The sequence below is a fragment of the Theropithecus gelada genome, chromosome 8 (genome assembly GCF_003255815.1).
Source record: "Theropithecus gelada isolate Dixy chromosome 8, Tgel_1.0, whole genome shotgun sequence".
Taxonomy (NCBI): Eukaryota; Metazoa; Chordata; class Mammalia; order Primates; family Cercopithecidae; genus Theropithecus; species Theropithecus gelada.
The window spans coordinates 38,318,842-38,334,496 of NC_037676.1; the positions used below are offsets into that span (position 1 = coordinate 38,318,842).

At 36.5% G+C, this 15,655-nt stretch overlaps 1 protein-coding gene across 1 annotated transcript in view; it reads left to right on the forward strand.

The window, feature by feature from the left end:
- The window catches only part of LOC112630040 (disintegrin and metalloproteinase domain-containing protein 5), a 129,652-nt gene that overhangs the window by 102,031 nt on the left and 11,966 nt on the right, over positions 1-15,655 (forward strand). Inside the window, exons 17-18 of the mRNA XM_025394074.1 lie at positions 3,834-3,920; positions 4,528-4,639. Coding sequence (XP_025249859.1) covers positions 3,834-3,920; positions 4,528-4,639 — 199 coding nt within the window. The remainder of the gene's footprint in view (positions 1-3,833; positions 3,921-4,527; positions 4,640-15,655) is intronic.

Below are 15,655 nucleotides of genomic sequence, written 5' to 3' on the forward strand. Positions count from 1 at the left end.
TCAATTTCATTGATTTCTGCTTTTATTATAATTTACTTTCTTTTGCTTTGAGTTTAATTTCTTCTTCCTTTCCTCCAGTTTCTTGAAGTGGTAACTTCAATGATTGCTTTGAGGCTTTTTCTCCTTTATAGCATTTGGTCTTATAAATCTCCCTCACAGAACTGTTTTAGCTGCATCCTACATATTTTAATGTATATTTTTGTTTTCTTTTGGTTCTATGTATTTTTTTTTAGTTTCTTTGAGGGTTATTTGATACATGAATTTTTGATAAATGTATTGTTTTATTTCAACATATTTAGAGATTTTCTTATTGTATTTCTTTTACTGATTACAGGTTCGATTTTATTATTATCAGAGAACATGTTCTCATAATTTTAATTTTTAAAAACTTGTTGAGGTTTTCTTTATGATAAGGAATATGATATATCTTGCTGCATATTCCATAGGTGCTTGTAGAAATGTATATTCTGTTGCTACTGGTTGTAGTGACCTGTATATGTGTCAATTAAATCCTATTTTGTTCAGATTCCCGTATATCTGCTGACTTTCTGTATAATTTCTGTAAATTACTGAGACAAAGGTGTCAAAATATCCACTTCAATTGTGGATTTGTCTATTTTCCTTTCAGTGCTATTACTTTTTGCCTCATGTTTGGAGGCTTTGTGGTTTGGGGTGTAGATATTTAGGATAATTGTGTGTTATTGTTGGAATGATTATCATATCATGACATAGTGTCTTCATTTGTCTTTAGTAATTTTCTTTGCTCTGAAGTCTACTCTAAAGTATAAATATAGCTACTCCTGCTTTTATGGATAAAAGTTTGAACGATATATTTTTTCTGTCCTTTTTATTTAAATCTATCTCTGCCATTGAATTTGGGGAGAGTTTTTAAAAGCATCACATAGTTGAGTCATGCCTTTAATACAGTGTGGCCTGGTCTTTTGGTTGGTGTAATGTTATTGCCTAAGTATGTTATTTCATTATTTGTTTCCTCTGGTTCCTGTTCTTACTTTTGTCTTTTCTTGCCTTTCAATGGGTGATTTAAACATTGTTTTAGGATACTATCTTGATCCAGTTATAATGTTTCTAAGTCAGCCATCTCTTTGAGTAGTTTTCATAGTGGCTGCTCAAGGTCTTACGATATATGTATGTGGCCTAAAGAGGCCACTTTGAGTGAAATGAGAAAACAACCTCGCTCCCATTTTAGTTGATTTACCTTCCCTACATTTAAGTATCATAGGTGGTGTTACAATTTTTGTTTCAATCATTAACTATAATTTTAAAAACCTATAAAGAAATAGATAGTCCATTTTGTTTATTCATCTTCCTTTCCTTGTTTTTTACTTCCTTTGTGGTGTTCCAAGATTTCTGATAAACATTTCTTTGCTATTTCAAGTTTACTGATTTGAGCTCAGTCACTTGGCTTTTTTTTTTTTTTAATTTAGATTATTCTATTTTTTCATTCTATAATTCCCATTTGGTTTATTTTTATATCACCTGTTCCTTTGCTAAGATTTTTGTATTTTTTAATTTGTTTCAAGAAGATTTGTAATTTATTATTCATTTATTTTTATAATAGCTGCTTTACAGTCCTTGTCATATAATCCTATCATCTGAATCATCTTGGTTCTGATATCAGTTGGTTGTCTTTTATCATTCAAGTTGTGATTTTCTCAGCTCTTGGAAAGACTTAGTTGCATCCAGAAATTGTATTTATTATGTTAGGAGACTCTGTGTCAAATATAAAGCACTGTTTTAGCAGCAAGCAATCTCATTTAGGTCTTGGCCTTCTTTTATGGGTTGTTCCAAAGGCAGTCAGAGCCTTTACAATGTTGTTTGGTTGGCTTGGTTTACCTATTGCCCCTGGGGCTCTCCATGGTCTTTGCTGGTGTCTCCTGGAAGGATAGGAGATTTGTCAGGCCAGCCAACTGCATGTCTCTCTGTAGGGGAGAGGTACGGTGGAGTTCTCCATCAGGTCCCAAGTTTCTCACTCCCACAGTTTTCCTTATGTCTCTGGATAGAGAAAGGGGTCTCAGACCTGCACATTCAAACAAGCCTCCTGTGCTAATATATTTGTTATGTTTCCATCTCTCCTTTTTGTTCTACCCATTCACCTGGTACTGTCTTTACATGGTATGAATTTTCACTCAAATGATTACATAGTCTTTAGGTGGACCTTAGGTGGGTCTCTTAAAGAATGTTTAAATAGAATATTGAAAAGTTAGGCAATTCTCCATTTTCCCTATTTATTTACAAGTTCAGCAGTATATGTTATTAATGAGCTTCACACCTCTTTTAAGAGCAATATAATATTTTAGTAATTTTTATACATAAATTTTTTGATGTTCTGACATATATAATCTAGTAATTTTGCATACATTATTAGTGAGTACATCTTTAGAAAAGAGCTGAAGATCTCAAATGAATAATAGTTTTGCTTGAGTAAGATATTATGTGAGCAAGAATTTTTCTTCATTAGCATGGTTTTTGCGATAACATTTTTTGAATTGTATTTATTGTTTCAATAGAAAAGCCAAATATGTGTTGGTTTTTACTTTTTATAATGGACTCTGATTTTTTCCTGATTGGTAGATGAATACTTTAATTAAACTATTATTAGAATATTATGTTCTACTATATGTGCATTATTGTTATTATTTATATAACATACCAAAATATGAAAACATTAACAATTAATTAATGTTGCACAATGTAATTATGCAATATTATTGGAAACATGTAATATTCTATAAATTAACAATATATTTAATATGATTTTAATAGTCTAATTGATTTAAGTCAAGAAGATACTATGTGAAGTTAAATTAACATACTATTTTTGAGAGAAAGCTTCTGAGTAGACTTGCTAAATACAAATTTATTTCTATTTAGTAGCATTTTGATAATAAATAGCACATAAAAAAACAGAGTCCCTGTTATTTCTTGCTCATTTCAGAATATATGGAATACAAATATGATCTGAAGCCTCCCTTACCGTCAAAATCTAAATGGTATTAGCTCAAACCTCCATTACAGAGTCCTGACTCTCCTGTTTCTGCATATAGTCATTATTATGACCCAAAGACAAAACTCACTCCAAATATAAAACTCTTTCACAACATGGTGAATTTAGTGACAGTTTTTTGATAATTAAAGAAGATCACATAAATGTATGTCAGACATTAGAAAAATTTAAATTCACCCATGAAACTTTTCTTTCTTAGAAGGCCTTTTATCCATCTCACCAAGGGGAGTGTCCCATTGTCCCATTACCTCATATAATTACCTGTTGCCCTGTCTTCCCTCTTTCTTTGTATTTTGTCATATGGAAGAGTAAACTATCTTCCTTTGCTGCTGATACTCATGATTTTGAGATCTCACTTCTCTACTTAATAGTTCTCCAACCTGGCTGCTCTTGAGAAACAACTGGATCCTCTCCCCAGAGTTTTTGATATAATGCTCTCAAGGGGAGCCCACACATGGGTATATTTAAAAACGTTCTTCAGATAATTCTTGAACTCAAAGGACTAATCAAGTTGTTTTTTTCCAGTAATTTATCTAAGTTGACTTCTGATACTAAATGGAAAGAAAATAACACCTCTGGTTTCTTACATATGATTACATCTTTACAATCTGAAAGTACGTAGTTTATTTCATGTTTACTTCAATGTAGTCACAATTATTTTTTTTTTCACTGGACACTCACAGCTTTTTAATGCAAACTTTTGATAATATGAATTCTAGTATTTTCTTGAATTTTTAAACGTGTTAGCCATGCACAAAATCTGATTTTTTGACTGATTTTATTTTGTACTTTTTTGCTTTGTTTTTAGTATTGTTTCAAAATGCGTTGTAAGCATGTTAGATTCCTGATGGATTTTGAAACGTGCGAGGCTTCTCTTGAGTGCAGTGGTCATGGAGTAAGTAACTGCAATGTTTATTTTAAGCAGCTTGCTTTTAACAATCAAACAATTTGAAGATTTTAAAAAAATGACTTTTTTTGCTTGCCATTTTTATGTCATTTGGTGTCATTAAACAGTCTACAATTTATAACCTCAATTTTGTCTTCTTAAGAAACTTATCAAACTACTTATTAGAGAAGACAAAGAGAAAACATTTAAGATGATTCTGGATGTTTAAAATGTTTGATGGATATGTGAGGTGGATATGCTATAAGCAATAGAAGACAGAAACTGGTAAATAAAGATCATTACCATTTTCTTGCTAATCATGCAAGTTAATTTAGTGTCTAGGCTGTCAGCTAGCAAGTAGATTATAGTTAGTGGCAAGTTACTGGTAATTTGAGGTATTTGGGCCTGGCTATGGGGGGAGTTAAAAGAATTTTTTAGAAAAAATTTGATTTGATAACAAAAGCTAGATGTACTTTGCATAGTATGAACATCAGCAAGGGAAAATTTAATAAATTTATCTATTTAGATAAATTCTCTAGAATGAGATGCTCTGTGGAGTAAGTATAGATTATTCATTAGTCTCCATCAAAATTATTCTTTTTTTTTATTATTTAAGATTTGCAACAATTTTAACCATTGCCATTGTGAAAAGGGGTATAATCCTCCTCGCTGCAAACCAAAGAAAGAAGCATTTGGAAGTACTGATGATGGACACTTAGTACCAGCTGGTTAGTGTTCTTAAAATTGTATTAATTATATATAGTATGTAAGACAGTAAATTATAGGTTTCAAGCCAGATTACAAAGCAACTAATGTCAACATGCTTTTATTTTATTTGTAAGATTTAAAAAATGTTGACAGTGCAAGTTTGTGCTGTTCTTTCTATATCAGCATTGACATTGTTTACTGAGAAAAAGTATGGCCAATGTTAGGCAGTTTTAAAAGTAGAAATTTTGGTGTGTAAAATTTGACCAGTTAATTTAAACTGTTCACTTTGGATCATCTCCATATTTATATTTACTATTATATTTATGTTTACTGTATTTATTATAAACTCCTATAAACTAGAGCTTATAATAGTGTCAGTATAGTCATTATTATATTAATGCCCCTAAAATCTTTCAGACTGTCTTTTCTTCCTATTCACTTATAATTGGTTGTCTTTCTCCTGCATTGTAAGGGCTCCATGCTAATCTTTGGAAATTTGCTCTTTCTAATCCTGTCCTGATGTTCCTGAGTGGTATTTTGAGATTAATCAGGCCTAGATGAATTGGGGTCAACTGGAGGTGCAGGGCATACCCTGGTTCTAGAAGGTATGAGTCTACCCCAAATAACGGGGAGCATAAATGGGCTGTGAACTCTACCCCCATCTCTCTCTTTTTTTGTGTGTGAGATGGAGTTTCGCTCTTGTCACCCAGGCTGGAGTGCCACGATCTCTGCTCACTGAAACCTCCACCTCCTGGGTTCAAGCAATTCTCCAGCCTCAGGCTCCCGAGTAGCTGGGATTACAGGTGCCCACCACCACGACCGGCTAATTTTTGTATTTTTAGTAGAGGAAGGGTATCACCATGTTGGCCAGGCCTCTACCCCTATCTCTTTTAGGACCTTGCAAGAAAGTCCTGAAACTTTGGGGCAGACTTATCTGTAGCTTGGATGCTATATAAAAGCATACATAGGCTGATCAGCTTTTTAAAGAGACAGTACAAAGCCACATCAAACTATGTATCAGACAAAAAATACCCCATAATAATTAAGCCTATAACATATAACTATATGCATATATTATTATTTTCATATGATAACATGAAAAATAAATGTTTATTTGAATATGTATTTTCAGTAAACAGTAGTTTACAGTGAGAAACAGAAAGTCCTATAATATAGCAATTTAGGGGGTGGAGCAAGATGGCCAAATAGGAACAGCTCCAGTCTCCAGCTCCCAGGGCCAGCGACACAGAAGACAGGTGATTTCTGCATTTTCAACTGAGGTACTGGGTTCATCTCACTAGGGAGTGCCAGACAATCGGTGCTGGTCAGCTGCTGCAGCCGAACCAGCGAGAGCTGAAGCAGGGTGAGGCATTGCCTCACCTGGGAAGCCCAAGGGGGAAGGGAATCCCTTTTCCTAGCCAGGGGAACTGAGACACACAACACCTGGAAAATCGGGTAACTCCCACCCGAATACTGCGCTTTACCAAGGGTCTTAGCAAATGGGCACACCAGGAGATTATATCCCATACATGGCCAGGAGGGTCCCATGCCCACGGAGCCTCCCTGGTTGCTAGCACAGCAGTCTGGGATCTACCGGCAAGGCAGCAGCCAGGCTAGGGGAGGGGCGCCTGCCATTGCTGAGGCTTAAGTAGGTAAACAAAGCGGCTGGGAAGCTCCAACTAGGTGGAGCTCACAGCAGCTCAAGGAGTTCTGCCTGTCTCTGTAGACTCGACCTCTGGGGACAGGGCACAGCTAAACAACAACAAAAACAACAACAACAACAACAAAAAGCAGCTGAAACCTCTGCAGACGCAAACGACTCTGTCTGACAGCTTTGAAGAGAGCAGTGGATCTCCCAACACAGAGGTTGAAATCTGAGAATGGACAGATTGCCTGCTCAAGTGGGTCTCTGAGCCCTTAGTAGCCTGACTGGGAGACATCCCCCACTAGGGGCAGACTGACACCCCACACCTCACACGGTGGAGTACACCCCTGAGAGGAAGCTTCCAAAGCAAGAATCAGCCAGGTACACTTGCTGTTCAGCAATATTCTATCTTCTGCAGCCTCTGCTGCTGATACCCAGGCAAACACGGCCTGGAGTGGACCTCAAGTAATCTCCAACAGACCTACAGCTGAGGGTCCTGACTGTTAGAAGGAAAACTAACAAACAGGAAGGACACCCACACCAAAACCCCATCAGTACGTCATCATCATGAAAGACCAGAGGCAGATAAAACAACAAAGATGGGGAAAAAGCAGGGCAGAAAAAGCGGAAATTCAAAAAATAAGAGCGCATCTCCCCCTGCAAAGGAACGCAGCTCATCACCAGCAACGGATCGAAGCTGGACGGAGAATGACTTTGACAAAGATGAGAGAAGAAGGCTTCAGTCCATCAAACTTCTCAGAGCTAAAGGAGGAATTACGTACCCAGCGCAAAGAAACTAAAAATCTTGAAAAAAGAGTGGAAGAATTGATAACTAGAATAATTAATGCAGAGAAGGCCATAAACGAACTGATAGAGATGAAAACCGTGACACGAGAAATACGTGACAAATACACAAGCTTCAGTAACTGACTCGATCAACTGGAAGAAAGAGTATCAGTGAGTGAGGATCAAATGCATGAAATGAAGCGAGAAGAAAAATCTAAAGAAAAAAGAAGAAAAAGAAATGAACAAAGCCTGCAAGAAGTATGGGCTTATGTAAAAAGACCAAATCTACGTCCGATTGGGGTGCCTGAAAGTGAGGGGGAAAATGGAACCAAGTTAGAAAACACTCTTCAGGATATCATCCAGGAGAACTTCCCCAACCTAGTAGGGCAGGCCAACATCCAAATTCAGGAAATACAGAGAATGCCACAAAGATACTCCTCGAGGAGAGCAACTCCAAGACACATAATTGCCAGATTCACCAAAGTTGAAATGAAGGAAAAAATGTTAAGGGCAGCCAGAGAGAAAGGTTGGGTTACCCACAAAGGGAAGCCCATCAGACTAACAGCAGATCTCTCGGCAAAAACTCTACAAGCCAGAAGAGAGTGGGGGCCAATATTCAACTTTCTTAAAGAAAAGAATTTTAAACCCGGAATTTCATATCCAGCCAAACTAAGTTTCATAAGTGAAGGAGAAATAAAATCCTTTACAGATAAGCAAATGCTTAGAGATGTTGTCACCACCAGGCCTGCCTTATAAGAGACCCTGAAGGAAGCACTAAACATGGAAAGGAACAACCGGTACCAGCCATTGCAAAAACATGCCAAAATGTAAAGACCATCAAGGCTGGGAAGAAACTGCATCAACTAACGAGCAAAATAACCAGTTAATATCATAATGGCAGGATCAAATTCACACATAACAATATTAACCTTGAATGTAAATGGACTAAATGGTCCAATTAAAAGACACAGACTGCCAAACTGGATAAAGAGTCAAGACCCATCAGTTTGCTGTATTCAGGAAACCCATCTCATATGCAGAGACATACATAGGCTCAGAATAAAGGGATGGAGGAAGATCTACCAAGCAAATGGAAAACAAAAAAAAGCAGGGGTTGCAATCCTAGTCTCTGATAAAACAGACTTTAAACCATCAAAGATCAAAAGAGACAAAGAAGGCCATTACATAATGGTAAAGGGATCAATTCAACAGGAAGAGCTAACTATCCTAAATATATATGCACCCAATACAGGAGCACCCAGATTCATAAAGCAAGTCCTTAGAGACTTACAAAGAGACTTAGACTCCCATACAATAATAATGGGAGACTTCAACAACCCACTGTCAACATTAGACAGATCAACGAGACAGAAAGTTAACAAGGATATCCAGGAATTGAACTCATCTCTGCACCAAGTGGACCTAATAGACATCTACAGAACTCTCCACCCCAAATCAACAGAATATACATTCTTCTCAGCACCACATCGCACTTATTCCAAAATTGACTACATAATTGGAAGTAAAGCACTCTTCAGCAAATGTATAAGAACAGAAATTATAACAAACTGTCTCTCAGACCACAGTGCAATCAAACTAGAACTCAGGACTAAGAAACTCAATCAAAACTGCTCAACTACATGGAAACTGAATAACCTGCTCCTGAATGACTACTGGGTACACACTGAAATGAAGGCAGAAATAAAGATGTTCTTTGAAACCAATGAGAACAAAGATATAACATACCAGAATCTCTGGGACACATTTAAAGCAGTGTGTAGAGGGAAATTTATAGCACTAAATACCCAGAAGAGAAAGCTGGAAAGATCTAAAATTGACACTCTAACATCACAATTAAAAGAACTAGAGAAGCAAGAGCAAACACATTCGAAAGCTAGCAGAAGGCAAGAAATAACTAAGATCAGAGCAGAACTGAAGGAGATAGAGACACAAAAAACCCTACAAAAAATCAGTGAATCCAGGAGTTGGTTTTTTGAAAAGATCAACAAAATTGATAGACCGCTAACAAGACTAATGAAGAAGAAAAGAGAGAAGAATCAAATAGACACAATAAAAAATGATAAAGGGGATATCACCACCAACCCCATAGAAATACAAACTACCATCAGAGAATACTATAAACACCTCCAAGCAAATAAACTAGAAAATCTAGAAGAAATGGATAATTTCCTGGACACTTACACTCTCCCAAGACTAAACCAGGAAGAAGCTGAATCCCTGAGTAGACCAATAGCAGGCTCTGAAATTGAGTCAATAATTAATAGCCTACCAACCAAAAAGAGTCCAGGACCAGATGGATTCACAGCTGAATTCTACCAGAGGTACAAGGAGGAGCTGGTACCATTCCTTCTGAAACTATTCCAATCAATAGAAAAAGAGGGAATCCTCCCTAACTCATTTTATGAAGCCAACATCATCCTGATACCAAAGCCTGGCAGAGACACAACAAAAAAAGAGAATTTTAGACCAATATCCCTGATGAACATCGATGTAAAAATCCTCAATAAAATACTGCAAACTGGATCCAGCAGCACATCAAAAAGCTTATCCACCATGATCAAGTGGGCTTCATCCCTGGGATGCAAGGCTGGTTCAACATATGCAAATCGATAAACATAATCCAGCATATAAACAGAACCAAAGACAAGAACCACATGATTATCTCAATAGATGCAGAAAAGACCTTTGACAAAATTCAACAGCCCTTCATGCTAAAAATGCTCAATAAATTCAGTATTGATGGAATGTATCTCAAAATAATAAGAGCTATTTATGACAAACCCACAGCCAATATCATACTGAATGGGCAAAAACTGGAAAAATTCCCTTTGAAAACTGGCACAAGACAGGGATGCCCTCTCTCACCACTCCTATTCAACATAGTGTTGGAAGTTTGGGCTAGAGCAATCAGGCAAGAGAAAGAAATGAAGGGTATTCAGTTAGGAAAAGAAGAAGTCAAATTGTCCCTGTTTGTAGATGACATGATTGTATATTTAGAAAACCCCATTGTCTCAGCCCAAAATCTCCTTAAGCTGATAAGAAATTTCAGCAAAGTCTCAGGATACAAAATCAATGTGCAAAACTCACAAGCATTCTTATACACCGATAACAGACAAACAGAGAGCCAAATCATGAATGAACTTCCATTCACAATTGCTTCAAAGAGAATAAAATACCTAGGAATCCAACTTACAAGGGATGTGAAGGACCTCTTCAAGGAGAACTACAAACCACTGCTCAGTGAAATAAAAGAGGACACAAACAAATGGAAGAACATACCATGCTCATGGATAGGAAGAATCAATATCGTGAAAATGGCCATACTGCCCAAGGTTATTTATAGATTCAATGCCATCCCCATCAAGCTACCGATGAGTTTCTTCACAGAATTGGAAAAAACTGCTTTAAAGTTCATATGGAACCAAAAAAGAGTCCGCATTGCCAAGACAATCCTAAGTCAAAAGAACAAAGCTGGAGGCATCACGCTACCTGACTTCAAACTATACTACAAGGCTACAGTAACCAAAACAGCATGGTACTGGTACCAAAACAGAGATGGAGACCAATGGAACAGAACAGAGTCCTCAGAAATAATATGACACATCTACAGCCATCTGATCTTTGACAAACCTGAGAAAAACAAGAAAAGGGGAAAGGATTCCCTATTTAATAAATGGTGCTGGGAAAATTAGCTCACCATAAGTAGAAAGCTGCAACTGGATCCTTTCCTTACTCTTTATAGGAAAATTAATTCAAGATGGATTAGAGACTTAAATATTAGACCTAATATCATAAAAATCCTAGAAGAAAACCTAGGTAATACCATTCAGGACATAGGCATGGGCAAGAACTTCATGTCTAAAACACCAAAAGCAATGACAACAAAAGCCAAAATTGACCAATGGGATCTAATTAAACTAAAGAGCTTCTGCACAGCAAAAGAAACTACCATCAGAGTGAACAGGCAACCTACAGAATGGGAGAAAATTTTTGCAATCTACTCATTTGGCAAAGGGCTAATATCCAGAACCTACAAAGAACTCAAGCAAATTTACAAGAAAAAAACAAACAACCCCATCAAAAAGTGGGCAAAGGATATGAACAGACATTTCTCAAAAGAAGACATTCATACAGCCAACAGACACATGAAAAAAGGCTCATCATCACTGGCCATCAGAGAAATGCAAATCAAAACCACAACAAGATACCATCTCACACCAGTTAGAATGGCAATCATTAAAAGGTCAGGAAACAACAGGTGCTGGAGAGGATGTGGAGAAATAGGAACACTTTTACACTGTTGATGGGACTGTAAACTAGTTCAACCATTATGGAAAACAGTATGGGGATTCCTCAAGGATGTAGAACTAGAAGAACTCTATGACCCAGCCATCCCATTACTGGGTATGTACCCAAAGGAGTATAAATCATGCTGCTATAAAGACACATGCACATGTATATTCATTGTGGCACTATTCACAATAGCAAAGACTTGGAATCAACCGAAATGTCCATCAGTGACAGACTGGATTAAGAAAATGTGGCACATATACACCATGGAATACTATGCAGCCATAAAAAAAGATGAGTTTGTGTCTTTTGTAGGGACATGGATGCAGCTGGAAACCATCATTCTCAGCAAACTATCGCAAGAACAGAAAACCAATCACCGCATGTTTTCACTCATAGGTGGGAACTGAACAATGAGATCACTTGGACTCGGGAAAGGGAACATCACACACCGGGGCCTATTATGGGGAGGGGGGAGGGGGGAGGGATTGCATTGGGAGTTATACCTGAAGTAAATGACGAGTTGATGGGTGCTGACAAGTTGATGGGTGTAGCACACCAACATGGCACAAGTATACATATGTAACAAACCTGCACGTTATGCACATGTACCCTAGAACTTAAAGTATAATAATAATAAAAAAAGAAGAAAAAATATATAGCAATTTAACTCTTTAACAATCCTTTACTGGGAATTTAAATTTAAATTTTCATTTTTATTTAAATTTCTCTTTTTATTTAAAATTTTCAGCCTATATTATTATATATCCTGAAGGTACATAAATGTAAGACTTTAAAAGAAAGAACATAAATTAGCTAATTGCTTGAACTTGGGAGGTAGAGGTTGCAGTGAGCCGAGGGCATGCCACTGCACTCCAGACTAGGTGACAGAGCGAGACTCTGATTCAATAATAATAATAATAATAATAATAATAATAATACAGTCATTTAGCCGCCTTATCTGTGATATCTGGGTCATTCTAGTGTTTGTATTATAATTGTTCTAATTTTTGTAATCCAAGTTCTTAGAAAACACAGTTACAATATTCTCAATTTGAAAAATTATACCTGTGCTATCTTGATACAACAGTTATTCTGTAGTATAAGTCAAAGATGGACTGTTAACACTGATGCTTTCAATACCTTTGAATTGCACATTTAAGTTACATTAGTCAGAGTGAACACACAGATCGTGGTTGCCAACATCAGCAGTAATGGGAAGAAAAAGAAAAAAAAGCAGCAATAGCAACTATAGAAGATGGATAGTTGGTGCATTAGTCATTTGACACTAAAACAGTGTTGCTTTAGTCCCTATTTTTTTCATCTTTTATATTTCATTTTATATTAATATTTTATATTTTATTCTTTTCCCTGCAACCTTCCATAGTAGTTTCCAACCAGAAATTTTTCTATCCCAGTGACAGATTCACTAGTGTGTAAGACTTTCAGTACTACAACTAGGATACATTCTAGGCAAACCTGTATTATTGATATCCTAGGCCAACCACTCTAAGTCTAGATGGAAGTCCAGATGGCAGCACATGAGCCTGCAGTCAGAGAAAACCTTCTAACCCAACTAGTTTCCTTTAGCCATTTGCCATGGGCTCTTCTTTCATCTCTTCCATTCTGGGGCTTACAAGTCTACCCTGAAAGACCTGAGCTGATATGCTAGTTGGCTGTCTGTTTTGCCTCCATGTAGTCCCTTTGGAGGCCCTGTATCCAGTCAGGGAGGCCTTGGGCTTTCCCCAGTAAAGCCTGGACTCAGTGTGGGAGAAACACTTGTGATCCTGAATACATTTTAGGACATAAAGAGTTTGGGTTGCAAAGGTCATCTAAATGAGTCCAGGTTTATTTCATTATCCCCATTCTGCTTACTTTTAATATCACTGATTTGTGTTACCATAATATGACCCAGAAAAAGTGTCAAATTATGGATTAGATTGCCTTAATTATAAGCCAAAAACATTGTTGACTTTTGTTACTATTTCATGAATATTTTCAAGGAACTTATAATCTGTTTTACAGCATTATGCATATAATCATATAAACATAAGTACATAATTGAATATGTATGTGCTTGTATGTATGACTATCTGCTTTTTGCATATGCTGGAGTCTAAATTCACACATATTTTTGCCTAATTGTCTACTTAGTATATAAAATTATAAAGAGTATATTTTAATCTCACTTTATGATTTTTCTTTCCATAGTTTTTCATTTTATCCTAACCCCCAGAGATGACCATTAATAATACTATATACATACCTGATTTTCAGAGGTTATTATTAACCCTTTTAATCTTTGGCAAGCTCATAGACCAGAAAAAATTATATTCTACTTACATTTCTTTAATGCTATGGGGCTTCCCAGTTACTTGATGGCGATAGGAAATTTATAATTTTTCTGTGAATTACTATTTCATCACCTTTGTCTCTCTATTCTATGCGTTTATTTGACCTTTTATAACATACGCATGCAAACACACATACACACACAAGTGTTGTACAATACTCATAAAATTTACCATCTGAATGCTTTTTAAGTGTTTAATTCCATGACATTAAGTCCATTGTTGTGCAACATCATCCCTCTGCAGAGCTCTTTCCAAGTTGCAAAGCCAAAACTGTAAATCAATTAAACAATAAGCTCTCCTTCCTCCTCTTCCCAGGCCCTGCAAACTATTATTCTACTTTCTGTCTCTGAATTTGACAACTTCAGTAACTCATGTAAATGGAATGAATCATGCCATATTTGTCTTTTTTGAAAAAGCCTGGCTTTTTTCACTAAGCCTGATGTCCTTAAGGTTCATACATATTGTAGTGTGTGTCAGAATTTCATTTCTTTTAAAGGGTGAATAACATTTTATTGTATGTATATGCCACATTTTGTTTAGCCATTCATCTGTCAATGGATATTTGGGTTTCTTCCATGTTCGGGCTATTGTGTATAATGTTTCTGTGACTATGGGCTTACAAATATCTCAAGACCCTGTTTTCAATTATTTTGTGTATACATCCAGAAGTGAACTTGCTGTATCATATGGTGATTATATTTCTAAGTATTCTGAGGAATCACCCACCATACTATTTTCCAGCAGCGACACTGTTTTACATTCCCACTAGCAGTGTACAAGTTATTTTCTGTTTCAATTTCTCCACATCCTTGTCAATACTTGTTATTTTCTGTTTTTTTTTTTTTTTTCTGATAGTAGCCATCCTGATGGGTGTGAAGTGATATCTTTTTGTGTCTTTCATCCCTGTATAGGTATAATAGGATCTTATAGATCAGAAATTTATCATTTTTAAAAAGGGTATAGTTTTGTTAAAAATTGGTTATTGGGAGATGTTTTCTATTATTGTATTTCAGCATTACTTGTTACATGTAGAAAATCTACTGATATTTATGCATAAGTTTAATCAATGGATTATCACTGTATTGAGAAGTCTATTTGTTTATTTTTTTGGGGATTAACATTTTTGAAATGATGTAAACTGCAATTAATAGTAATTTTGCCACATCTTTTCAACAATAGTTCTGTGAATGGAGAGAGAGATAGAGAGAGAGAAAGAGAGAGAAACAGAAAGACAGAGGGAGGGAGGGAGCACGTACATTCTGGGGTCTCCTCCACTTTTTGTGAAGACAACAATCCCATCAGATTAGGACCCCACACTTATTACCTCATTTAACCCTAATTAATTCTCAAAGTCCTCATCTCCAAACATCATCACATTGGGAGTTGAGGCTTAAACATATGTATTTAGGGGGACACAATTCAGTCCATAAAATTCCACTCTGTGTTACTCAAATTCATGTTCTTCTTACATGCAAAAAAAATTCATCCCATCTCAAGAATCCCAAAAGCCTTAAGCCATTCCAGCATTAATTTTAAGTACAAAGTCTCATCTGAATAGCATCTAAATCAGGAATGGGTAACATTTGAGATATGATTTATCTTGAGACAAAATTTCTCCCCAACTGTGAATGTGTAAAACCAGACAAATTATGTGTTTCCAAAATACATTTTATTTTATTTATTTATTTATTTTTGAGACAGAGTCTCACTCTGTCACCCAGGATGGAGTGCAGTGGTGCAATCTCGACTCACTGCAAGCTCTGCCTCCTGGGTTCACCCCATTCTCCTGCCTCAGCCTCCCGAGTAGCTGGGACTACAGGTGCCCACCACCACACCTGGCTAATTTTTTGTATTTTCAGTAGAAACGGGGTTTCACCATGTTAGCCAGGATGGTCTTGATCTCCTGACCTCCTGATCTGCCTGCCTTGGCCTCCCAAAGT